The sequence below is a fragment of the Pongo abelii genome, chromosome 18 (assembly GCF_028885655.2).
Source record: "Pongo abelii isolate AG06213 chromosome 18, NHGRI_mPonAbe1-v2.0_pri, whole genome shotgun sequence".
In the NCBI taxonomy this organism is placed as follows: domain Eukaryota; kingdom Metazoa; phylum Chordata; class Mammalia; order Primates; family Hominidae; genus Pongo; species Pongo abelii.
Window position 1 is genome coordinate 30,718,755 of NC_072003.2, and position 26,929 is coordinate 30,745,683.

Consider the following 26,929-nt stretch of genomic DNA (forward strand, 5'->3'; position numbering starts at 1 on the left):
GCCTCATTTTGAAATCCTTTTACACATTGGCCCTAGAGTCTGGCCATGGCCAGCGGTTCATCCTAGGCCTTGGCTCTTCCCTTTATTCACACTTTCTTGGCAAAAGCATCATCCCTTGAGCTTTATCACCAGCTGTGACCCCTCCCCTACCCCTCACTCACGTGCAGACTCACTAGAAGTGACCATGTCCAAAGACATGTGTCTTTTCTCTGAGACTCAGTCCCCATTGCTTTCCTCTTGCTAAGCTGTCACTAAGCATTTTTTGCTTCTGTCTTCTGAGTGCTCTTACCTAAGGGGACACTGGTTGTGGCATTTTCACAAATAGCCACTGGGGAGTGAAGTTGGGCAGTTTAGGAGATACATTGACAATAATGCAGTGACTCTTGTTTTATATTGTCAAACCAAAGCAATCCATTAATTTTGCATCAAGGCATTCTTTTATAAGGGACACTTCCATAAAAGTTGTAAAAACTGCATTCGAAACAGCATATTTAAACATTATGATGTCACTCTTGAATTTATGCACACCTTCAAATGTTAGTCTTCTAGCTCTCCCAGAAAAGCAACAATTCTCTCTGAAATTGCCTATTATATGAAATGCAGGTGATTACCACTAATTCACATCTGCACTGTCACCTATGTGGTGGATTTGGGGGTTTGGTGCAGCACGTTGGTATGCTGTCATCAAAGGGTATGTGTGTGTGCACAGAGGAAGGCATTCTTGTGGAAGGCATTTTATGTAATTCCAAACAATTTAATAAAAATGTAATTCAAAGGGGAAAACTACAGTCCCTCAGCCCTTTCAGAGTACAGATAATGTTCCAGATTAAAGGCTGGAGCTTTGTTCATTATAGTCAAATAACGTAAGTGTGTGAATTACCATTTTCCTTGCCGTTGGTCTATTTCAAAAGTGTGCCATTTTCCCATTATAATAATAGGCTGCATTTTCTTAAAATCATTTGATTATGATTGGTCCCGTCTATTCAGTTTGCAAATAAAAAGCTTTTGTGATGATAAACTAGCTGTTCTAAAACAGCCTTAATCTTGGTTCTGCTTTTGAACTGCGACAGGTCAGACTCTGCGAAACGCCATGAGAAGCCGGTCCTGCTCACGAGAGAAAAAGGAGGTAAATGTGTCCCTGGAGAGGGCTGATGGGAGGCAACTCTATTTGAAAGGACCTGAGGGAGCAGGGTGGTGAATAAGTGTCCCTAAATCTACTCTTTCCTCTTGGGGTCCCAAGCTTGAATCCTGGAGCAAATGATAGTGAGCAACTAGACTTACCAACCCAGTGTCACTTGTAATAATCATCACTTGTAATAATCATCTCTAACTGAGTGTATCAGTTAGCTTTGTCTGTGTAACAAATCATCCCAGATTTTAGTGGCTTAAAACAACAACCATATATTTAGTTCTGGATTTGGTGGGTTAGCAGTTTGGGCTTATCTGGGCAGTTCTGCTGTTGGACCAGGCTCCGCATGGGGCTCACTCATGCTTCTGCAGTTCATGGCTGTGTTGACTAGGGGGTAGTTGAGTGTCAGGGTGCCTCAGTTCTCCTCCACACCTCACCTCTTGATGGTATACATACTTCTCATCTGCCAGCAAGCTAGGCAGGTTTTTTCACATGGTGCTTCAAGGGCTCAAGAGTGCAGGAGTGGCAACTGCAGGACTTCTTGAGTCCTAGGCTTACAGGTCACACAGTGTCACTTCTACCACTTTCTATTCTTTTTTCTTTTTTTTGAGTCGAGTCACTCTCTGTTGCCCAGGCTGGAGTGCAATGGCGTGATCTCAGCTCACTGCAACCTCCGCCTCCCGGGTTCAAGCAATTCTCCTGCCTTAGCTTCCCAAGTAGCTGGAATTACAGGCACCTGCCACCAAGCCCAGCTAATTTTTGTATTTTTAGTAGACATGGGGTTTCACCATGCTGGCCAGGCTGGTCTCGAACTCCCGACCTCAGGTGATCTGCCCGCCTCAGTCTCCCAAAGTGCTGGGATTACAGGTGTGAGCCACCACACTTGGCCCCACTTTCTGTTCTTGAAAGCAGGTCACAAGGTCCCAGATTCAAGGAGGGGGAAATAGATCTCATCTCTTGATGGGAAGAGCTACAAAATATTGTGGCCATTCTTGAAATCTGCCACCTTCCCCCCTCCCCGCCTCTGAGCCCACCTACTCTGTGCCAGGCACCAGGGGGACCAGTACTAGAGGTTAAGTGAAACACAGTCCTTGATCTCAGAGTATGCACTGTCTAGTTGGAAGAGAGCTACAGTACAATCATTACAATACAGTGTGAGAAGTGCCATCATAGGAGGACAGAGAAAGTGAGATTTTAATACAGAAACCAGTCACCTGACTCTTCCAGCAATATCAAGAAAGCCTTTGCAGAAAAGGTGATGTGCAGGCTACTTCTTGAAGGATGACTAGGAGTTTTCCAGGCCAAGGAATCAGTACAGTCAAAGTCAGAGAGACATGAATAAGGAAGGTTGCAAGATCATGGTGCCTAAAGTGAGTGGGAAGTGGTAGCAACCAGCCATAGATTACTCCAGGGCCCTTTGATCATGTCCCAGGCTTATGAGAATATAAAATTGAGTCTTATTTAGTGGAGGTGGGACAGGAGTGCAGGGGAGATAAATTGTGTGGCTCATTAGAAACATTGACCAATCCAGAAATTCATCCAGACATATCTACTGACACTTTTGGTTGTAAAGTGTCATCACTCCTATAATGAAAGGGCATTTGTCAGGCTCAGCTGGGTCCAGGGCCTCAAAAATGGCAAGAAGACCTGGTCTTTCTCTTTCCATCTCTGGGCTGTCCCGGCCAGCTCTGAGGAGTAAGCTGGGGCTGGACTGCACTCAGCGTCGTGTGAGTTACATGACCTTCACCTTCTCCTGTTGTTTCCTTCATCAGCTGTAACCAGAACAGCCAGTTTGCTTTTTCTTTTTCTTTCAATCAGCCCACCTGGGATGAGGGCTGGACGAAGCCTTAGGAACTTCGATGCTGCTGAAAAGATCTAAGTGTCGCCCAAGTGGGCAGTCTAGGGGCAAAGCCAGGGTGGATTTTCCCACTCCTTCTGGTAAGGAATCTTTCTCTGGAGGCAGAAGCAAGTGCCTGTCTTCTCACAGCATCCTTCCAGAGACCCTGAGGTAGAGGAGCAGGGATGGAAGTGAGCCCAGACCTGCAGGCCTCCCTCAGTTAACTGACCCGGGGCGAAGACCAGCCTGCAAGCCAGGAAAGAAACCTTAAACCCGCCCCTGGCCTTTGGTCACAGAATAGCAGCATCTCATTTATCCACATTAAGAAATTAACTGGGAAACCACGGAGCGGGGCAGGGGAAACTAGTTGAGATACTCGTCCCTTCTCTCTCTGTCTCTGTCTAGCAACGGGACTCCCCTAATTGCTGCTTTCCCAGCCACTCCCATTGTGCCCATCGCCCGAGAGCATTTCAGATCATTTCTCTTCTGGGAAGTGCTTGTAGTGAGAAACAGAGAGTGAGGCTGTTTATCACAATACCCAGGCTTAACCTGGAAAGATATTTCACTTGGTTTCAGGCCTTTTGAAAAAAGGAGTGCTAACTGTCTTAACAGAGCTTTTGTTCAGTTAGAAAAACAAAACAAAAAACCAACCCCAAACAATTATTTTAAAAAATAAATAATTAAATAAATAAAGGCTTGGCGCAGTGGCTCCTGCCTATAATCCCAGCACTTCAGAAGGCTGAGGTGGGTGGATTACTTGAGCCCAGGAGTTCAAGACCAGCCTGGGCAACATGGTAAAATCCCACCTCTACTAAAAAACAATTATTAAAAACAAACAACAACAACAACAACAACAAAACCCAGCAAGCTGCCAGGACTCTCGTCTGACAGATTATAACATGCCTTTTCCATCCACCTCTTCTTTCTGCATCCCATGCCCTCTCTCCTGACTTCCCAGCCCTCTGTGCCTTAACCCAGGATGCCAGGTATAGATCAAACTATGTCACCATGAAAGGCAAGGAGAAGACCAGCTGTCTCTTTCCCAGAGCTGGTTAGAACAAATGTTGTATTTCTCAAGGTGGTGAGGTGGTGTGGCCAGCGCACTCCCTGGAGGGTGAACATGTGGTGGTGAGGTGGTGTGGCCAGTGCACTCCCTGGAGAGTGAACACGTAGTTTCCAGCCTGGATTGGGATCGGGTGCTTCTTCTGAGGGATCTTAAGCCACCATGACAAAGGGAGGGTGCGGCTGTTGTCAATGAACTCGCCAGGCCAAATTCAGCCCAAACGTGTTGTATCTAGCTTGTACCCTGTTATAATTTTTAAAAAGTAGGTGTCCACATTTAAAAGTTGTGGATTTTTTTAAATGTTTAAATCCACATTTAAAATGGTTAAATCCACATTTAAACATTGCCAACCACGGTACTTAGCAACATCTGGATATTTGAAAGCTCCCAGGTAGCTGAGTGTGGTGGCTTACGCCTGTAATCCCAGCACTTTAGGAGACTGAGGCGGGAAGATTGCTTGAGCCCAGGACTTCGAGACCAGCCTGGGCAACATAAGCAAGACTCTTTCTCTATAAAAAAATTAAAAAAAATTAAACAGGTGTGAGGCCGGACATGGTGGCTCATGCCTGTAATCCCAGCACTTTGGGAGGCTGTGGTGGGCAGATCACCTGAGGTCAGGAGTTCGAGACCGGCCTGGCCAACATGGTGAAACCCTATCTCTACTAAAAATACAAAAATTAGCCAGACGTGGTGGCGGGTGCCTGTAATCCCAGCTACTCGGGAGGCTGAAGCAGGAGAATCACTTGAAGTCAGAAAGCGGAGGTTGCAGCGAGTCGAGATCGGGCCACTGCTCTTCAGCCTGGGTGACAGAGTGAGACTTGTCTGAAATGAAATGAAATGAAATGAAATGAAATGAAATGAAATGAAATAATAAAAATCAGGTGTGGTGTCTTGTGCCTGTAACCTCAGCTACTCTGGAGACTGAGGCGGGAGTATCGCTTGAGCCCAGGAGTTTGAGGCTGCAGTTGCTATGATCACACCACTGCATTCCAACCTGGACAACAAAGCAAAACCCTGTCTCAAAAAAAAATTTTTTTTAATAAATAAAAGTTACCAGGTGATTATAATGTATAGCAGTTTGAGAACCATTGGCATAAAGCACTCAGCACAGGGCCTGGTGCAATTCATTCATTCATACATTTATTCATTCATTCATACATTTATTCATGCATTCATACTTACATAACTAACCCAATGTCCAGGCCTCTTTCCAAACCAGTTAGGTCAAAATATCTGGGTGTGCAACCTGGGCATCAGAATTTTTTAATCCCCCAAGTGGTTCCAATGTGCAGCCATGGATGAGAACCAGCTCTTTCCATGGATTAAGTAGACTCTGGCATACAAAAATTAGCCAGGCGTGGTGGTACATGCCTGTAGTACCAGCAGCTCAGGAGGCCAAGGCAGGAGAATCTCTTGAACCCAGGAGGTAGAGGCTGCAGTGAGCCAAGATCACACCACTGCACCCCAACCTAGGTGACAGAGTGAGACTCTATCTCAAAAAAAGAAAACAAAATAAATAGCTCTGGCTGTCGACCCAGGTGCTTCTTTGTACCCTGTGCCTGGCCTCCCTGGCCCCGAAGGCACCTCAGTTCTCCACCACTGTCACAGATACCAAGAGGCAAAACCAAAGAAGAGAATGATGAACATTATAGATGAGCCCCAAATAAAGCTCCAGGGAGTGCCAGAGGAGGGAAAGACTTCCTGGGAGAGGTGGCCTGAACTGAGGCATTGGAAAGGTTACGGTCATTTCTTTTTTTTTTTGAGACATAGTCTTACTCTGTCACCCAGGTTGGAGTGCAGTGACACAATCTCAGTTCACTGCAACTTCCACCTCCCGGGTTCAAGCGATCCTTCTGCCTCAGCTTCCCAAGTAGGTGAGATTACGGGTGTGTCCCACCATGCCTGACTAATTTTTGTATTTCTAGTAGAGATGGGGTTTCATCATGTTAGCCAGTCTGGCCTCAAACTCCTGCCCTCAAGGGATCCACCCGCCTCGGCCTTCCAAAGTGCTGGGATTACAGGCGTGAGTCACTGTTCCCGGCCAGGTTACAGTCATTTCTGAAAAATGTAGCTTTGATGGTTGGCTTGAAGTCAGTAGGTAATTTCAGTTCAGCTGGTAAAAGTATTCTCAGCCTCGTTTCTAACAAGTATTCATGGTTCCTGCCTGTGGAGATTATTTAGTGTTTATGGCCCTTGGACATGAATTATTAAGGATTTTGAAATTGTGGTCATTGTAGTTTACTCAAAAATCATTAGGAAGTAAATTTATCATGCAGTGTTAGAAAAAAGGAGGTCACAGAGGAGGAAGAAATATTTCTTCATCTTCCAATTCATCCCTACAGCATCCACACTGGTGCCCAGGGCACTGTGGGGCTCATGAGCATGGCGCTGGGGACATGTCCCCTTACTGCTCAGAGCCACTGAGGCCACTGTTGACTCTGTGAATTAATACCTCCAGTTTACTGTGAGGGCTGCAGTTCAGGTCCTGAGGCCAAGCAGCTCTGCCTCGAATCCCAGCTGTGTGACCTTGGACAAGTCTCTTGAGCCCTCTCACCTTGTTTGATCATGTCCACTTTGGAGAGGGTTAATACAGTCATGTGTTAACGTACCTAGCACAGTGCTGGGCACACAATAAGTGTTCCATAGATGTTAGTTGTTATATAACTTGAAGTGTCTAGGATTTAACAGAGAGATTCACAAGGAGAAGGCAGCACAATTAATTACACTTCCACAGAAGGGGCCTCCCTCACTTCAGCCAGACTTGAGGCTGATTCCAGCCTTCCTGCTTCCTGGCTGTGTGTCCCCAGGCACCTGGGCCCCAGGCAGGCTAGCCCCAGGGCCCTCATTCTTAACCACTCTGAGAGCCTCCCATGATAACGGACGGCCGTTTTTGCAGTTGATTGGAGATTCCAAAAAATGCTCTTGACAGCACGCTCATCTGCTGAACTGACTTTGCAAGGATTGCAAAAGCATTGAACTCACCCAACTAGAAAATGTTAAGCCTTCCCTTTGCATGCATGCGCACACACACACACACACACACACACACACACACACACACACACACACACACACACACACACACACACACACACACACACACACACACACACACACACACACACACACACACACACACACCCTTCCTGCTTAGTAACAGAGACTTCTGGTGCAAGGCTAGAGGCTTCCTTCATTTTTCCCAAGCAAAAGAGGAGACAGGGGTCTGAGGGGAACACAGCAATGGAGGGAGTCCAGGATCCAGGGTGCCTCCAGGGACGAGGTTATCTGGACAGTCCTCTCTGTCTCTTCAGTGTGCAACCACAGACACACCTCTGCTCTCCTCTGGGTCTTCTGGGTCTCTTTATCTTGTTGCTATCTTTTTTTGTTTTTTTGTTTGAGACAGGGTCTCGCTGTGTTACCCAGATTGGAGTGCAGTGGCGCTGTATCAGCTTACTGCAACCTCTGCCTCCCAAGTTCAAGTGATCCTCCCACCTCAGCCTCTTGAGTAGTGGAGACCACAGGTGTGCACCACCAGACCCAGCTAATTTTTGTATTTTTTTGTAGAAACGGGGTTTTGCCGTGTTGCCCAGGTTGATCTTGAACTCCTAGGCTCAAGCAGTCCTCCCCTCTCGGCTTCCCAAAGTTCTGGGATTATAGGCGTGAGCCACCTAGCCTGGTCCTTGTTGCTGTCTTGATCCTCCTATTAGCTCTTCCTCCTCTATAAGCCCAGGCCACAGGCCAGTAAGAGAATCTGGCCTGGCTAATCAATACTCAAGAGTATTCAGGGAATACAATATTCCTGACACCAGCCTTCAGTTGGCCTCCCAGGAGGCAACGACTATAATCAATTTCTTATGTGTCCTTCTAGAAATAGTCTACAGGTATGCAGCTATGCAGAACATATGCTTTGTCTCCTTTACCCACCCATCCATCCCCCTCATGCAATACACATTGTTTTCTTCTTGATTTTTTTTTTTTTTTTTCATTTAACAATATGTCTTGGAGAGCATTCCTCAGCAGGTCATATGGACAGACCTTACTCTTTTCGTGGCTGCCTAGTACTCCATTGTGGATTTACAGGAATGTAATTCTTTGCTTGAAACGTTTAAGGCCAAATATATTTCTTTTTTTAATATTTAGAAAGTTATACTATCCTAGGAAGACCTGGAAAAGCACTCTATAATCAAATACATTAATATATGTACAGAGCTCATTGAGGTGGCTCATGCTTGTTATCCCACCAGCTACTTGGGAGGCTGAGGTGGGTGGCTCACTTGACCCCAGGAGTTTGAGTCCAGGTTGGGCAATATAGTGAAGCCCCATCTCTAAAGCATATATATATATATATATAAAATGTGTGTGTACAGCAAAATATGAATATGTATACTAAGTGGGTAAATAAAGGCTATAAATTTTATGTCATTTCAGATCAGGTTTTAGCCTAAATAATTGCATAAATGTATTACTAATTCCTGATTAATGAATAGCTAGTCTATTAATAGTCTTTTGCTACTGTAAGAATACTTTAAAGAATATTCTGGAGCAGACATCCCTATGCACATAGGAACAGCCAAAGGTTAAATGCTTAAAAGTAGAACTAATGGATAAAAGGGTGTGTGCTCTATTTAAATTGATGTTTCCAATTCATCTTTTAACAGTGCATGAAAGGGATAGAGCTTTTTTTGTTGTTGTTGTTCCCAGGTTATCTCGTAGCAAGCTGGCCAGATTCAAGTGTGACTGTCCTTGACTGAGGTTCCCACAATGGAGCCATTCAGTGGCCACTCCTATAGTTCCTAGTTCACTTGTCTTGTAGGGTGAGAGGAGGGACGTTTACTTGAGAAGGACTTGGAGGCATATCTAGCACCTTGATTTCTTTTGTTTTCCCATAGTTTTTTGGGGAACAAGTGGTATTTGGTTACATGCGTAAGTTCTTTAGTGGTGATGTGTGAGATTTTGGTGCACCCATCACCCAAGCAGTATACACTACACCTAATTTGTAGTCTTTTATCCCTCACCCCCTTCCCACACTTTCCCCCGAGTCCCCAAAGTCCACTGTGTCATTCTTATGCCTTTGCATCCTGATAGCTTAGCTCCCACTTGTAAGTGAAAACACACAATGTTTGGTTTTCTATTCCTGAGTTACTTCATTTAGAATAATAGTCTCCAATTCTATCCATGTTGCTGCGAATGCCATTAATTCATTCCTTTTTATGGCTGAGTAGTATTCCATCGTATATACATACCACAGTTTCTTTATCTACTCATTGATTGGTAGGCATTTTGGTCGGTTCCATGTTGTAATTGTGAATTGCAGCACCTCGATTTCTGCAACCATCTCTTGCAGCCCTGAGCTCATAAGTTTTGTCTTGGCTGATTACAGGCACCAGTAAGACAGGTGACTTTTCTGTGAGTTTCAGACTCCACTAGCACACAAACTGCAGATACTTCTTTCCCTTTTCTCCATTCCGTTCTCCATGTTCTTGCAACTTCGGTCTTGTTGCCCCGTCCATATTTACAGATCTCAATTGCTTTGTTTAAAAAAAAGTTTTTTTTAAAGGAAGAAAACAAAAGAAAAGGCAAGTTGGTGGTGTTGCATTACAAAGAGCCTGGTATGACAGCTGACATTCCAACTCTGCACTTTTACCGGAATGAAACCTTTTAGTTCATATTTCTGGGCAGAGAAGAAGAAAATCTATTTTAGATTCAACTGCCAAATGTATTCCCACTTGCGAAATTATTGTTGTCAGTCTTTCTGCTTCTTGAGGTCTTGGTCTCTGCAGCTTTGAGAACTTGAAGAGAGGGGCCCCGGTAACATTGACAACTTCTGATTTATGCAGGGCAAATAAGATACAGGGCAGGATTAGAAGCAGTGCAGCAGAGGAATTGAACCTGCGAACCCTGGAACCAAACAGCCTGGATTCCTAGGCTAGCTTTACCGCTCAGGCAAGTGACTTACCTTTTCGTGATTCGACTTCCCCCTGTGTAAAATGGGGATGATATAAAACCTGCATTTCACAGGACTGTGGCAAGGATTCAGTGAATTCATACGTGTCAAGTGCTTAGGACGGAACCTGGCACATACTCAGAGCTCAATAAATGTCAACAATTATAATTTAGGACTGGCAGGGCAAAATATCCTATTTACAAAGCTAATCCCTTGAAAGTCACAGGTGGAGAAGTCTTGCTGAGAAAGAGCAGGACGCAGATTGGGCCCCTTTGGTAAGATGGAAGAATGGTGCATAATCTCTCCCTGTTGGAATTCCTTTGTATCGGAGTCCCCAGCCTGTCCCGGGACCTCTGCAGTCAGGTTGGGCACTGCAGGAGATGTGTACACAAACACCCAAGTTTAACAACAACAGGGCCAAGACTCCAGCCCCGAAAAGCAAAGAGAATCAATCTCTGATAAAATGCCAGGAAGGAGATTGACATGTCTAAAACCTTCCTGGTATCAGCTTAGCTTCCAGCACAAGATTAAACTCTAGGAAAAACCCATCAGAGAGCTGCAATTTGTGACCAGACAGAGATAATGTTGACAGCTTCCCTTTCCCGAGTCTGTTTTGGATAAACAATGTGCCCTTCAACAGAGCACCATCAAAGTTTTCTCTATCCTTAGATCTTAGGCATGAAATAGCCTTTAAGATAGCTCCCTTTACCTCCTCCATCCACCCCCAGAAGTCACTGTATGGAATATGATTAGAAGAGAGAATGGTGCTAAGAGGAGGTTCCTGCAAGTTACTCAGGAAAGGTATGTCTGCAGGATAAAAAGACCCCATGAAAACTGTCACTTACTCTGGGGACACTTTTGGAGGAGCAAGACACAGGTCATGAAAGTGCCAGGCCATGTGGGCTCCAGTCCTGGCTGCTGTCACTGACCATGGACACACTTGCTTTCCCCTCTCTGAGCCTGTATTTCCTCTGTGGCCCCCCAAGTCTGACAAGAGCCAATGCTTCTGTGACTTCAGCTTTAGTACTGTCCACAGGCCATGTCTGTCAGCTTCTGTTTAAGTGATAGAAGCCTTCCTTAAACCAGCTTCTGCAAAATAAGAGAATTTGTTGCCTCACCTAGCTGAAAAGTTCAGGGGTGGACATCAGGCATGGATGGATCTAGGTGCTCTGACTTAGTCCCTCTTGACTCTGCCTTCTTCGGTGGCAGGTCTGTTCTCTACCAGGTGGCAAGATGGCTACCAGCAGCCTTAGGCTTACAATATAGAGGCCAGATGGCATGGTCGGGGAAGCTCAGGTGCTAGATTTAAAAGGTTTGGGGATGAATCCTGGCTCATCACTCACCCAAGCAGCTCAGCCACCTCAGAGCTTCAGTTTCTTTCTATATAGAATGGGGATAGTGGCAGCACCTGTCTCACTAGGTGGTCAGGGTTCCTGGAATAGTGCCCTACAGGTCGTGAATCCCTGAATAGTGATTGGTGCTTCTTCCTCCTTCTCTGCTTCCTCCTCCTTCTCCCCTTCTCCTTCCTGTCATTTTCGGAATTCTCTCAGCAACTTCAGCAAAGAGTGAGCACTCTCCAAGGCTAACTCTTCAGCCACGGCCCCAGATAGAGACTCGCTGGCCCATCTAGGGTTGTGCACTTGTCCTGGAGACAAAGGTTGGGTGGGGTCAGCCCTACGTTAAGCACATGGTTAGGAAGGGATATTTTCTGAAAGGAAAATCAGGATACTGGTGCCAGAAAGGGGAAGGCAAAAAGCAGCAGCAGCTGTCCCCTTCATGGCCACTGTGTGGTGAGAATAGTAACTGACAGCACAATTGTTAAAAGTTATGTCCAAAGCCGGGCGTGGGGGCTCACGCCTGTAATCCCAGCACTTTGGAGGCTGAGGTAGGTGGATCACCTGAGGTCAGGAGTTTGAGACCAGCCTGGCCAACATGGCAAAACCAAAAACTAGCTGTGTGTGGTGGTGGGCGCCTGTAATCCCAGCTACTCAGGAGGCTGAGGCAGGAGAATTGCATGAACCCATGAGGCGGAGGTTGCAGTGAGCCAAGATTGTGCCACCACACTCCAGCTTGGGTGACAAGAGTGAAATTCCATCTCAAAAAAAAAAAAAAAAAGTGATGTTGACATCTGTTGTCTTGTTGACTCTTCACAATGCCCGATAAGGCAAGGAATATTATCCTTATCTTACATGAGAGGAAGTCTAGGCTCAAAGCGGTGAGACAGCCTGCCCTGGGTAACACAGCAAGCACAGGGCTCAGCTGATAGCCTGTGTTCTGTGCACCCTGGCAAAGTGGCAAGAACATGCCACTCCCCCTCCTCTCCACAGGCCCTTGCTACTGGTTTACAGCCAGACAGGAGGACCCCGAACTCCTGTGACCACAGGGCTGGGCAGAGGCAACAACTGCCAGGTAAATGTGAGCCTCAGTTTCCTCATCTGGCAAGGGGAGCTGGTCTGATACTCACCTCCCCAAACTCAATGCAATTAACTACAGCCAGATTCCAGTTAGAAGCCACTAGACGCAAATCAAAACTACAATGAGATATCATCTCATCCCAGTTAAAATGGCTTTTATTCAAAAGACAGGCAAAAACAAATACTGGCAAGGATACAGAGAAAAGGGAATCCTTGTACATGTTTGTTGGGAACGTAAATTAGTACGATCACTATGGAGAACAGTTTGGAGATTCCTCAAAAAAGAGCTACCGTATGATCCAGCAATTCAGCTCCTAAGTGTATACCCAGAAGAAAGGAAGTGGGTGTATCAAAGGGATTTTTCCACTCCCATGTTTCTTGCAGCACTGTTCACAATAGCCAAGACTCGGAAGCAACCTCAGTGTCCAACAGACACACGTATGAAGAGAATGTGGTACACACATACAATGGAGTCCTGTGCAGCCGGAAAAAAGAATGAGATCCTGTCATTTGCAACAACATGGGTGGAACTGGAGGTTATTATGTTTAGTAAAATAAGCCAGGCACAGAAAGACAAACTTCACATGTTCTCACTTATTTATGGGAGCTAAAAATTAAACTCATGGACATAGAGAATAGAAGGATGGGTCCCAGAGGCTACGGAGGGTGGCAGGAGAAGTGAGGATGGTTAACGGGCACAAAAAAAGTAGAAAGAATGGCTGGGTGCAGTGGCTCACACCTGTAATCCCAGCACTTTGGGAGGCCAAGGTGGGCGGATCACTTGAGGTCAGGAGTTCAAGATCAGCCCAGGCAACATGGTGAAACCCCGTCTCTACTAAAAATACAAAATTAGGCGGGCGTGGTGGTACATGCTTGTGAACCCAGCTACTTGGGAGGCTGAGGCAGGAGAATTGCTTGAACCCTGTGGGGGGGGGGTGTGGGGCGGGCGGAGGTTGCAGTGAGCCAAGATCACGCCACTGCACTCCAGCCTGGGCAATAGAGTGAGACTCTGAAAAAAAAAAAAAAAAAAGTAGAAAGAATGAATAAGACCTAGTATTTGCTAGCACATCATGGTAACTATAGTAAAAAATAATTTAATTGTATATTTAAAAATAATTAAAAGAGGCCAGGTGCAGTGGCTCACACCTGCAATCCCAGCACTTTGGGAGGCTGAGGTGGGCAGATCACTTGAGGCCAGGAGTCTTGAGACCAGCCTGGCCAACATGGTGAAACCCCATCTCTACTAAAAATACAAAAATTAGCTGGGTGTGGTGGCACACACCTGTAGTCCCAGCTACTGGGGAGGCTGAAGCAGGAGAATCACTTAAACCAGGAAACAGAGGTTGCAGTGAGCTGAGATCATGTCAATGCACTCCAGCCTGGGTGATAAGAGGGAGACTCTGTCTCAAAATAATAATAACCAAAAGAATGTACTTGGGTTGTTTATAAACACAAAGGATAAATGCTTGAGGGGATGGATACCCCTTTTACCCTGATGTGCTTATTATGCATTGTATGCCTGTATAAAAACATCTCATATAACTCATAAATATATATACCCATTATGTACCCACAAAAATTAAAAATAAAAGTAAATTAAAATTTTTTTAAAAAGAAGCTACTGAAGGCCAGATGTGGTGGCTCATGCTTGCAATCCTAGCATTTTGGGAGGCTTAGGCAGGAGGATCACTTGAGCCCAGGAGTTTGAGGCCAGCCTGGCAACATAGTGAGACCCTGCCTCAAAAAAAAATTACAATTAAAAATAACTACCAATAAAAAAAAAGAAGCCAGTGAACTGTGCCTTCCTCCCCACCACCACTATATAATTCAAAACAAAAACTGAAATAAGGTCAGGTGCAGTGGCTCACACCTGTAATCCCAGCACTTTGGGAGGCCGAGGCAGGAAGATCACTTGAGCCCAGGAGTTCGAGACCAGGCTGGGCAACATGGCAAAACCCCATATCTACTAAAAATACAAAAATCAGCCAGGCACGGTGTTGCATGCCTGTAGTCCCAGCTACTTGGGAGGCCAAGGTCGGAGGATCACCTGAGCCCGGGAGATTGAGGCTGCAATAAGCCAAGATCGTGCCACTGCACTCCAGCCTGGGTGACAAAGTGAGACCCTGTCTCAAAAAAAAAAAAACAACAACAACAAAACCAGAAACTGAAATAAGTATAAGGAAGTTCAATAAAATTCTGGACTTTTCCAACTTCTTCTTTTTTTTTTTTAATATAGAAACCTAAACTCTTTAAAAAATACATTGTTTGGGCCACTCGTGCTTTATTGAAGTCCTGGGAGATGGCTTGGCACTGAGGTGGAACGGTCCCGGGCAGGCAGGGCAGGAGGCTGGGGCAGACAGCCTGGGTTCACATCCTGGCTCTACTACTAGCTGTGTAGTTTTCAGCAGTTACCTAACCTCTCTGCATGTCAGTTTCCTCAGCTGCAGAATGGAGCTGAAAATAGAGTACCTCTTCCTGGGGTTGTTGAGAGAATTAAAAGACTAATACATGTAAAGCACTTAGAACCATATCTGTAAGGGCTGTTTAAGTGTTTGCTGTTTATTATTCATTGAGTCCCTCTGTCAGATCCTGTCCACACCATGTTCCATCAGCTGGAGTAGCTGGGGTTGGGGTAGGGAGGCAGGGTTGGTGTAGTTGACACCTGCAGATAGCCAGCCCAGTGGGCCCTGCATTCGACATTTAATTTCTTTCTGATTCCACAACTAATGCATGCTCATTGTCAAGAAATTAGAAAATGCAGAAAGGTACAAAAATGGTTCGTTATCGTACCACCTAGATAATCACTATTACAGATGCTTCTCAACATACAATGGGTTATGTCCCAATAAACCCATCCTAAGTTGAAAATACTGTAAATCAAAAGAAAATGCATTTAATATACTTAACCTGCTAAACATCATAGCTTAACCTAGCCTACCTTAAATGTGCTCACAGCACTTAAATATTAGCCTACAGTTGGGCAAAATCATCTAACACAAGGCATATTTTATCATGAAGTGTTGAATATCTCATGTAATTTATTGAGTACTGTACTCAAAGTGAAAAACAGAATGCTTGTATAGGTACGGTTTGTATAGGTACAAACAGAATGCTTGTATAAGTACGGTTTCCACTGAATGTATATTGCTTTCATACCACAATAAAGTCGAAAAATCCTAAGATGAGCCATTGGGATCATCTGTATTTATTTTTATATTTCTTTCTAGCTTTTTTTTTTTTCTTTTCCCTTTTCCCTTTCCTTTTTCTTTCCTTGTCTTTTTCTTTTCTTTTCTTTTTTTTTTTTTTTTTTTTGAGGCAGGGTCTCACTTTGTCACCCAGGCTGGTGTGCAGTGGCATGAACACGGCTCAAGTGATCCTCTCACTTCAGCCTCCCGGGTGGCTGGGGACTATCGGCATATGCCACCATCTCCAGCTAATTTTTGTATTTTTTGTAGAGACAGGGTCTCGCCATTTTGCCCAGGTTGGTCTTGAACTCCTGAACTCAAGCGATCCTCCTGCCTCTGCCTCACAAAGTGCTGGGATTACCGCCGGGAGCCACTGTGCCTCTAGCATTTTTTTTCTATGCAACTACATATATTTCAGAAATAGGACCATACTAAGGGACAATGAAAAATGCCTACTTTGCATTATTCTTTTTAAAATGTATTTATTGAGGTATAACTTATGTGCAATAAAATAAGCTTAAGTGTATAGTTTTATGAATTTTTATATATAAATATATAAAATCAGTTATTCACATCAAATGTAGAATAATCTATATTTAAGAGGTTTTCACATGTCCCCTCCCAGTTAATACCTCTCCAAGGATAACCACTATTTTGACTCTTTTTCGTTTTGTTTTGTTTTGTTTTGGAGAAGGGCCTTGCTCTGTCACTCAGGCTGGAGTGCTGTGGTACTCACAGCTCACTGTAGCCTCAAACTCCTGGGCTCAAGCAATCCTGCCTTAGCCTCCCAAGTAGCTGAGCCACCATGCCTGGCTCCCTCCATGTTTTTTAATGCATCAGTAGTTTGTTCTTTATCATCATAGTGTAAGACCTTCAATTCTTCTCGGAAAAATTAAATCGCAAAACAATTTGAGTACATTGTTGTTATTAAAAAATTTTCAAGTTTGCATGTTAAACAAAAATAGCCTCTCGCCTGTCAAATTTACCCTCAATCTCATTCCCCTTCCCAGAAATAACTGCTGTTATACATTGGATGTTCATCTTTCTGGAGCTTTTTCTATTTATGCAACTCTATTCTTTTTTTTTTTTTTTTTTGAACTGGAGTCTCACTCTGTTGCCCAGTTGCCCAGGCTGGAGTGCAGTGCAGTGGTGTGATCTCACTTCACTGCAACCTCCGCCTTCCAGACGCAAGGGATTCTTGTGCCTCAGCCTCCTGAGTAGCTGGGAGTAGCTGGGATTATAGGTGTGCACCACCACTCCAGCTAATTTTTGTATTTTTTTTTTTTTTTTTTTTTTTAGTAGAGACAGGGTTTCACCATGTTGGTCATGCTGGTTTCAAACTCCTCACCTCAAGTGATCTGCCCGCCTTGGCTTTCCAAAGTGCTGGGATTACAGGCATGAGCCACTGTGCCCAGCCTATGCAACTCTATTATTTATTTCAATTAGGAGTAGCTTTGGCCACAAATAGCAAAATACCCAACTAATAATGGTCTAAATCAGGGGTCAACAAACTTTATTCTGTAAAGGATCAGATAATAAATACTTCAGCGTTTGTGGGCCACACGGTCTCTTGTCACAACTACTCTGCCATTGGGCACAAAAGCAGCCATAGTCAATATGTAAATGAGCATAGCTGTGTTCCAGTAAAACTTTATTTGCAAAAATAAGTGGCTGGCCAGATTTGGCCTGTGATTAATTTGCTTACCCTTGGCCTAAATAATAGGGATTTGTTTGGCTCATGTGGTGGGAAATCTGGAAATAGCCTCATGAGAAAATCTGAATTTACACTTTACCCAAAAACATCTGAGACAGCCTGTCTTTCTAATTGTATAGAATAGTAATTAACAGCTTTTTATATTTTTGCCAGTCCTCTTTGTCTTTATTCCTGTGTTTTGGAAAAATGCCTCTGTTTAATCTTCCAGATCACTAATTTTCTCTCTATCTGTATCTATTCTGCCCTTCAGCATGTTTTGATTTCTTTTATTTTTTTATTTTATTTATTTATTTATTTGTTTTGAGACAGAGTCTCGCTCTGTGGCCCAGGCTGCAGTGTAGTGGCATGATCTCCACTCACTGCAACCTTTGCCTCCCTCTTGCCTCACCCTCCCAAGTAGCTGGGATTACAGGCACCCACCACCATGCCTGGCTAATTTTGTGTTTTTAGTAGAGACATGGTTTCACCATGTTGGCCAGGCTGGTCACAAATGATTTATTTTGATGACTAAATCTTTTATTTGTGATTTTTTTTTTTTTTTTTTACATTTCCCAAGTTACCATCAATGTAATTTTTTAATTAATTCTTTTTCTGTAATAGGCCATTCTTGTTTGATGGATGCAATGTCCTTCCTCTCTTATCCTTGCGATAATATTAAATACATTTTAAGTGTCTCTGCTTGCATTATTATCTGTTTGATTGTTATTTCTTCTATTTATTAAATTGGTCCCTGTCTTTCATGGATGTTGGTTTTCCTGGAATGTTTTGTGATTTGTGGATATGTGCTCTTCTGTGTAGTATGATTTCCTGTTTCCTATTTTCTTTTTCTTTCTTTCTTTTTTTTTTTTTGTTTATAGAGAAGGTGTCTCACATGTTGCCCAGCTTGGTCTGAACTCCTGGCCTCAAGCATTCTTCCTGCCTCGGCCTCCCAAGTGCTAGGATTACAGGGATGAGCCACTGATTTCCCATTTCCTTCTCTGTAGATGCTATAGATTGCTGCCAATACTTAGAGGCAGAGGGTCAGAACTTGCTGCGAGAAGTATGATGTAATACTTGGTCTTGTGAGCACAGGGTCTCTTCTTTCTGGCTATGTCCTGCTTTTCTGTCCCAAAGACCTGTAGTCACAGCTAGTGGGATTGACAGGCTGCCTCCTGGTATCCCCACAGGAGCTCTCCATCAATCTCTTTGACCCTTGGCCTGGGGCCTTCTCCTCTCCCTGGAGAACGTGCTGCCTCTAGGTTAGGAGCAGCCCAGGCCCACCTTCACCTTTTGTGGCTGTCCTTCCTAGCTTCTGTTTTGGTCTGTGTTTTTGTCCATAAATTCAATTCTGTCTGCTATTCATTTCTCAGGGATTTCTCAACATTTTTAATCTGCTAGTGGTACCCCTTTTCATTTTCCACTTTAGCCTCCCAAAGTGCTGGGAAATAAGCATATGCTGCCATAGACTTTAAATGGTGTCATTTCTTTGGGCTCGGGTAGGAGAGGCTGATATATGGACTTGCTCTTGGTTTTCCAAACTTGATTCATTCTCAAGGAGACTTCCTGTGTGAGTTTTCACCTTCCTGGTCACCTTCATCTGGAAAAGTTAATCTTTCTCTAAAAATACACTGAGAACCAAATGGGATATTCCAATTTTGAACTGATCAGTATAGAATATAGGAATGGAGTTGCACTTTCTTTGTTTTTTTTTTTTTTTTGAGACGGAGTCTTGCTCTGTCGCCAGGCTGGAGTGCAGTGGTGCGATCTCAGCTCACTGCAACCTCCGCCTCCTGGGTTCAAGCAATTCTCCTGCCTCAGCCTCCTGAGTAGCTGGGATTACAGGCACGCACCACCACACCCAGCTAATTTTTGTATTTTTAGTGGAGATGTGGTTTCACCATGTTGGCCAGGATGGTCTTGATCTTTTGACCTCATGATCCACCCACCTTGGCCTCCCGAAGCTGGGATTACAGGTGTGAGCTACCACGCCTGGTCAGAGTTGTGCTTTCTAATGAAAACTGGGTTCAAATACCATATCTGCTCTCTACTACCTTGGTCAAGTCACTTCACCTCTCTAAGCCTTAGCATTCTCACCTGTCAAATGGGGATAATGATAATAATACCTACCTCCTAGGGTTAATGAGAGTGTCAATGGAAATAGCAAATGTCAAGTGTTCAGCATGGGGCCCGGCATGTATTAATTGCTAAAATATGTTAGCGCCCTTCATCTGTCTTAGTCTGAGCAAATATTTCTCACACACTCATTTTGTGCCATGGTAGTGGTGGTTTTGGCAGCCATATCATAATGTTAGCTCATACTGAGCACATCAGCTAAAAGCCCTGTCTTTTGCCTCCTGAACTTTTCTCAAGCCACCCTTCCCTCCCAATGCGTCCCCTTGTACGGGACCTTTACCTTGGCCATTATGCATTTTATCAAGCTACTCTTGCTCTATCTCTAACCTGAAGAAACTGATCTGAACCCAGATTCCGTCATCCAGTTTATTCTGTGTGCCTCCCATCTGAATGTCACCCGCCAACATAATAAACAGCTTCAATGGCCAGATCCAGCCATTGATAAAATTATGGCCTGGGAGAGGACCAAGGACAGAACCCCATGACATGCCACCTTTCCAGGGAAAAGTAATTTAGATGACTGGGCACTATGATTAATTTGTCTAGTTCCTGTAATAGTATGTCCTTGTGGCTTGATTATAATATTAGCAACCATGTATTCCATGTTATTTACCATGGGCCAGGCACTGAGGTAAGAGCTTTGCATATATTACTTTTTTTTTTTTTTTTTTTTTTTGAGACAGAGTTTTGCTCTTGTTGCCCAGGCTGGAGTGCAATGGCCTGATCTTGGTTCACTGCAACCCCTGCCTCCTGGGTTCAAGCAATTCTCCTGCCTCAGCCTTCCAAGTAGCTGGGATTATAAGCATGCACGGTAAAGCCCTGTCTCTACAAAAGTACAAAAAAATTAGCTGGATGTGGTGGTACGCACCTGTAGTCCCAGCTACTCAGGAAGCTGAGGTGGGAAGATCACTTGAGCCCAGGATGTCGAGACTGCAGTGAGCTGAGATCATGCCACTGCACTCGACCCAGGGCAGTAGAGTGAGACCCTGTCTCAAACACACACATACACACAACCAGATGTGGACACAGGAGCATATACAGGAGTGTGGGGGACCAGCATGTTGTTCATTATGATAGAGGCACCATCACGCCCGGCTAATTTTGTATTTTTAGTAGGGATGGGTTTCACCATGTTGGCCAGGCTGGTCTCGAACTCCTGACCTCAGGTGATCCACCTGCCTCAGCCTCCCAAAGTGTTGGGATTACAGGCATGAACCACTGCACCCAGCTTATTATTTTTATTTCTTACAGCAGCTCTACAAGGTAAGTATTTATATTACTTAGGACATGGTTAAAAACATAAACTTAGTCTAGTTTAGCAGAAGGCGAACTTCATTACTTTCTCACAGGCTCTGAAGAAGTGGAGCTTCACCGAGTCATCTGGATGTGAAGAACAGATGGAGCCCTCCAGGGTCCTGGGAGGTCCTCTCTCTGTAGCTCTTATCTATCTACCTCTCTGCTTCTGTGTCCTTCTCACTAGGTACAAATCAACTTTCTTTCTTTCTCAGTTCACCTGGCAGAAAATGGTTCCCACCAATGACTCCTGAGTTCACTTACCCACTTAAAGAGAGTAGCCAGATCTGCCCTAAACCCCTTAAACACCACCACCCCTCTTTTTTTTTTTTTTTTTTTGTCTGAGACGGAGTTTTGTTGTTGCCCAGGCTGGAGTGCAATGGCGCAATCTCAGCTCACTGCAACCTCCACCTCCCAGGTTCAAGCAATTCTGCTTCAGCCTCCCAGGTAGCTGGGATTACGGGCATGCACCACCACGCCCAACTAATTTTATATTTTTAGTAGAGATGGAGTTTCTCCATGTTGATCAGGCTGGTCTCAAACTCCTGACCTCAGGTGATCTGCCTGCCTTGGCCTCGCAAAGTGCTGGGATTACAGGCGTGAGCCACCGTGTCTGTCCTAAACTTTTTTTTAGACAGGGCCTCCCTCTGTTGCCCAGGCTGGAGTGCAGTGGCATGATCATAACTCGCTGCAGCCTCGACCTCCCAGGCCAAGCGATCCTCCTGCCTCAGCCTCCCATGTACCTGGGACCACAGGTGCACCACCACACCCAGCTAACTTACTTTATTTTTTTGTAGAGATGGAGTCTCAAACTCCTGAGCTCAATTGATCCTTCTACCTTGGCCTCCCAAAGGGCTAGGATTACTTCAGGTGCGAACCACGGCAGCTGGCCCAGCCTAAACCTTTTCATCCAAACCTCTCAGGATTATTGGCCCTACTTGGGTCAGGCGCCTGCTCCTGGTCCAGGCGCCTATGGTTAGTGGTGGGGTCACACTGTCCCACTATGGCGTCCAGGAATATCAGTGCTGTGACCTTGTGGCTGATGGGGCAGTGACATCTAGAAACCAGCTGCACATTTTACAGATAAAAGTGAGGCCCTAAGTCACACAGCTAAAAAGAAACAAGGGCTTGCTCAAGACCAGCCTGGGCAACATGGCAAGGGCTTGTCTGTACCAAAAAAAATTAAAAATTAATCGGGCGTGGTGGTGTGTGCCTGTAGTCTCAGCTACTTGGGAGGCTGAAGTGGGAGGATCACTTGAGCCCAGGAAGCCAAGTCTGCAGTGAGGTGTGTTCATGCCATTGCACTCCAGCCTGGGTGACACAGAGTGAGGCCCCAACAACAACCAGGGCTTGTTCCTGGTCTGTCTGATGCTGAAGCTCATGTTGTTAATGCTTTGCTCCTGACGCTGGGCCACACTGTCCTAGGATGGTTTTGGTTGTGGTGTCCGTGACTCACGTCTGGCCAGTGACTCAGGCCAGAGAGCCCAGGGACCCACCTTGTGTCATCTACCATGGTCCAGTCCCCATTAAGGGCTCTGAGATTCCTGGTCGGTTTACTTATTTCTTTGGTGACTTGAAAGTCACCTCGGCCCTGGCTGAAGTCTCAGGTCTCACAATTTCATGGTGGAACCTGACACTAAAGGTGGCAAGCAGAGACACTGGAGTTCAATAAAACTAGGTGTTTTTTGTTTTATTTTGTTTTTGTAGAGACAGGGTCTTACTGTCTTGCCTAGGCTGGTCTTGAACACCTGGCCTCAAGCCATCCTCCCACCTTAGCCGCCCAAAGTGCTGGGATTATAGGTGTGAGACTGTGCCTGTCCAAAGCTAGGTTTAAATTCTAGCTCTGTGACTTCTCATTGGATGACTCTCTCTGCCTCTGTTTCCTTAACGGTAAAATACGGATAATCATAATAGCCAGTTTATCAGTTGCTATGATGGGTCAGTAAGATAAAACATGCAGACCACTCAGCACAAATCAATTACTCAGCACAGAGCAATCAGTTTATGAACTCTGAAACAATGGGGAAAGAAGAGGAGTCCAGAGGAGGAAGTCTTTACTCAGCTAACAGGACAGGCAGTGGGAAGGGGACTGGCCAGGGTTTCAGGAGGAATTGGCATTGAAGCCTGAATAGATGATGGCAGGATTGGGGTAAGGCCCAGCAGAAAAGAACAGATGTGGGCTGGGCATGGTCGCTCACGCCTGTAATCCTAGCAATTTGGGAGGCCTAAGTGGGCAGATTGCATGAGACCAGGAGTTCGAGATCAGCCTGGGCAACATGGTAAAGCCCTGTCTCTACGAAAGTACAGAAAAAGTTAGCTGGATGTAGTGGCACACGCCTGTAGTCGTAACTACTCAGGAGGCTAAGGTGGGCAGATCACTTGAGCCTGGGAAGTTGAGGCTGCAGTGAGCTGAGATCACACCTGCACTCTATCCATGGCAATAGAGTGAGACCCTGTCTCAAACATACTCACATACACACCCACAAAACCAGATGTGGACACAGGAGCATATACAGGAGTGTGGGGGATCAGCAAGTTGTTCATTGTGATAGAGGCAAAAAAAAGAATAGGTATTGGGAGCAAATGAGCATCACCAAGTCTGGTCGTGTAGATGGGGGCCCTATAGAGGAAACTTTGTGCACTCATTCTTTCATTTATTTGGCAAATATTTATCAAGCACCTGCCATGTGACAAACATTGTCCTAGGCCCTGGAGATTCAGCAGTGAACAAAATAAACACAAATCCATGCCCCTGTAGAGCTTATGTGCCAGTGGCTGGAGGCAGACACTAAGCAAATAAATAAGCAAAATATAAAGGGTGTCAGAGAAGAAATAAAGCAGGGAAGGGGGCTGGGGAGGACTGAGGAGGGATGTGACATTAAATAGGGCCCTCAGAAGGGCCTTGCTGAGAATGTGAGCAGAGACTACAGGAAGTGAGAGGAAGCCACGCAGATCTCTGGGAAAGGAGCATTTCTGCAGAGGGAACAGCAAGGGCAAAGTCGCGGGGACAGGGGGCATCCGTGTGGCTGATGGAGGAGGAACGAGGGTGGTGGGAGAGGAGGACAGAGGGGTCAAGGCCGGGTCGTGTAGGGCCTTGCATCATTTATAGGGTCTGGGCTTTTACTCTGGGGGCAGTGGGAGCCAGCGGAGCATTTTGAGCAGGGGAGGACCGTGACCTGGCAGGCTTCAACAGGACGCACTCCCTGGCCATGTCGGGAGAATGACCACAGGCGAAGGTGAAAGGAGGCAGACCAGGTGGTGGCTGCTGCAGAAGCTCCGTGAGAGATGACGTGGCTTCATTTGCGGCAGCAGCTGTCGGGGTGCTGAGAAGAGGCCTGATCCTGGGTATTATAAAGAGAGAGGCAGCTGGACTTGTTGGATTAGATATGGGTGAGAGAGAGAGAAAAAAAAAAACAAGACCTTTAAGTCTTGGTCTGAGCAGTGAGAATGATGGATGCTTTATCTCCTGAGATGGGAGAGAGAGTGAGAGCAGGCTTTAGGGGGAACATCAGGAATTCAGCTTAAAACCTAGGAAGACCCTGTAGGCAGCTGGAGATGGGAATCCAGGGCTCAGGGAGAAAAGCTGTATTAAGCTGTCTGTCTGGAGTGTGGGACCATTGACAACTTTTTTCTTTTTTGTACACAGAGATAGAGTGGGCTGAGGTCATTAGTTATGCAAGTAATGCATGAAAACAGCTTTCTTTAGAAATGGTAGCTCACACTGTTTTGCAACAGGCTGTTTTCATGCATTACTTGCCCGAGCCCAGGAGTTAGAGACCAGTCTGGGCAACATAGCAAGACCCCGTTTCCACAAAAAATAAAAATAGGCCAGGCACGGTGGCTCACACCTGTAATCCCAGCACTTTGGGAGGCCGAGGCAGGTGGATCACTTGATGTCAGGAGTTCAAGGCCAGCCTGGGCAACATGGTGAAAACCTGTCTCTACTAAAAATATAAAAATTGGCTGGGAGTGGTGGCGTGTGCCTATAATCCCAGCTACTGGGGAGGCTGAGGCAGGAGAATCACTTGAACCCAGAAGACAGAGGTTGCAGTGAGCCGAGATCACACCACTGCACTCCAGCCTGGGTGACAGAGTGAGAATGTCTCAAAAAAATAAATAAATAAAAATAATTAGCTGGTCATGATGGTGCGTGCTATGGTCCCAGCTACTCAGGAGGCTGAGGCAGGAGGATTGCTTGAACCTAATAGTTCAAGGCTGCAGTGAGCCATGATCACACTGCTGTACTCTAGCCTGGGCAGCAGAGCGAGGGCCTGTCTCTAATAAATAAATAATATAAAAATTGTCACCTTCTAGATAAGGCTAAAATCCATTTTGCTAATCCCACCCCTCCCTAAGGCCAGTCTTCCTGTCCTGGAATAGCTGTTGCCATGAGCTTGGCATGCATGCTTCCAGGCCTTTCTCTGTGCATTTGTATACCTGAGTGTATCCATAAAATATATGTGGTATTTTTTTAATGTATTTTCTTTTTTTTTTTTTTTTTTTTTTTTACCAGAAATGGTGTTACACTGAATGTACTGTTTTGCAACATGCTTTTGTAACTTGTAACTTGCCTATTCTCCCTGGGCTATGTGTCTTGGAGATCTATGCTTGATGTTATCTGCTCTTTTATTTTTTAACCTGTTGCATCGGATTCCCTGGTATTCAGCTGTTCTCCAGCCGGAGGACATTAGAGTTACTTTCAACTAGCATTTTGTCCATTCTTCTCAGGCACCTGCGTGGCTTTCTCTGGGCTGGATTGCAGGAGGGAAATGGCTGGGTCTGAGTAGATGAAGGGTCTGTGGGATTTGATGTCTTGTCTCAGTGGATACTGCCACGTTTCTTCCCAAAGTGCCTCTGTCCACTTCTCTGCCCAGCCCTCAGGTTTTAAATGAAGAAAGCCACAGAGATCTGGGTTTTATAGCAAAGCACAGGGAAGGGGCTATGGGTTGGAAGGTGGGACCAGGAAGCCAAGAAATCATGGACTTTGTGAGCTGCAGTTCCACTCTTAAGAACATGCATTTGGGCTGGGCATGGCGGCTCAGGCCCATAATCCCAGCACTTTGGGAGAATGAGGTGGGCAGATCGTCTGAGCTCAGGAGTTCAAGACCAGCCTGGGCAACATGACAAAACCCCGTCTCTATAAAAAATACAAAAGTTAGCTGGGCGTGGTGGCGTATGCCTGTTGCCCCGGCTACTTAGGAGGCTGAGGCGGGAGACTCCCTTGAGCTTGGGAGGTGGAGGTTGCAGCAAACTGAGAATGCACTACCATTGCACTACAGCCTGGGCGACAGAGCGAGACTCCATCTCAAAAAAAAAAAAAAAAAGAATGTGCATTTGGAGAGAACATGAGCTACTTTAGGGGCTGACCAGACTCTCCCAATCCCCTCCTTCCCTCTTGAAAACAGAGCAGCACAAATGAAAAACTGTCTCTCTCCTGTCTGCACAACTGGCTTCTTCCCGGGCAGCTGGTTGCTATCCCTAAACCAGCTTCACAGCCCAGAGTTGCAGCCACATCCCATGTGGCTACTCAGCCACTGAAGGAAGACTCAGGAGTTAATGGCCTTATGTCACATGCCGCCACAGTGACCATATTTCAGAATTAAAATTGGGGCCTGTGACCTGAGGAGTTCATTGGACTTTGGGGATTTGGGTCTGGCCTGTTTGAATTCAGGACCACTGTAGGAAATCCTGGCCATCAGGATCATCCATTCGGTTCACAGTATATTTATAAGTGGCTTTTGATGTCAAGGCTCAGCCTGCCCTGGAAGCTGATGGTCAAGGAGGAACGATGTGCTGTCTCAGGGTTCCCAGGATGCAGACTCTGAGCAGGAGATATACATGCAGAGGTTTATTGGGAGGGCTCTTGGATGACACCTGTAAGGGGCAAGGGCAGCAGGCTTGGGCAGAAGGAGGAGTTGTGCAGTTCAGGCCTTGAGGAGCCCACAGATCCTGGGTAGAAATAGGTGGCCCTTCAGAGATGTCCCAGTTGAGACAAGGAGCTGGTGTCTTTGCACCTTTGCCATCAAGCAACATCAGAGATCCGGCATAACCTGGGGAAGGATGGATTTCTTCCTGGGAAGGGATACAACTGTAAGCCACCAGCCATCCGTACTCCCAGCAGCTGGGGCATGTGAGCGGTCTAGGCCCCACAGCCCAACACCCGCTTGCCCATGCAAAGCCCACAGCCACTGCCTTTGATAATGCTCCAGTGAGGGGTGTGTGGAAATGCTTCAGGAAC

At 45.6% G+C, this 26,929-nt stretch overlaps 1 protein-coding gene across 20 annotated transcripts in view; it reads left to right on the forward strand.

Annotated features, from left to right (window-relative positions):
- Positions 1-26,929, forward strand: part of KATNIP (katanin interacting protein) — a 230,359-nt gene that overhangs the window by 22,299 nt on the left and 181,131 nt on the right. For 19 of the 20 annotated variants that reach the window (XM_054533684.2, XM_054533683.2, XM_024233849.3 and 16 more), the window contains one exon: positions 1,071-1,126. The exons of the other annotated variant lie outside the window; for it this stretch is intronic. In XM_054533684.2, the coding sequence (XP_054389659.1) occupies positions 1,071-1,126 (56 nt within the window). The remainder of the gene's footprint in view (positions 1-1,070; positions 1,127-26,929) is intronic. 20 annotated transcript variants of the gene reach the window in all.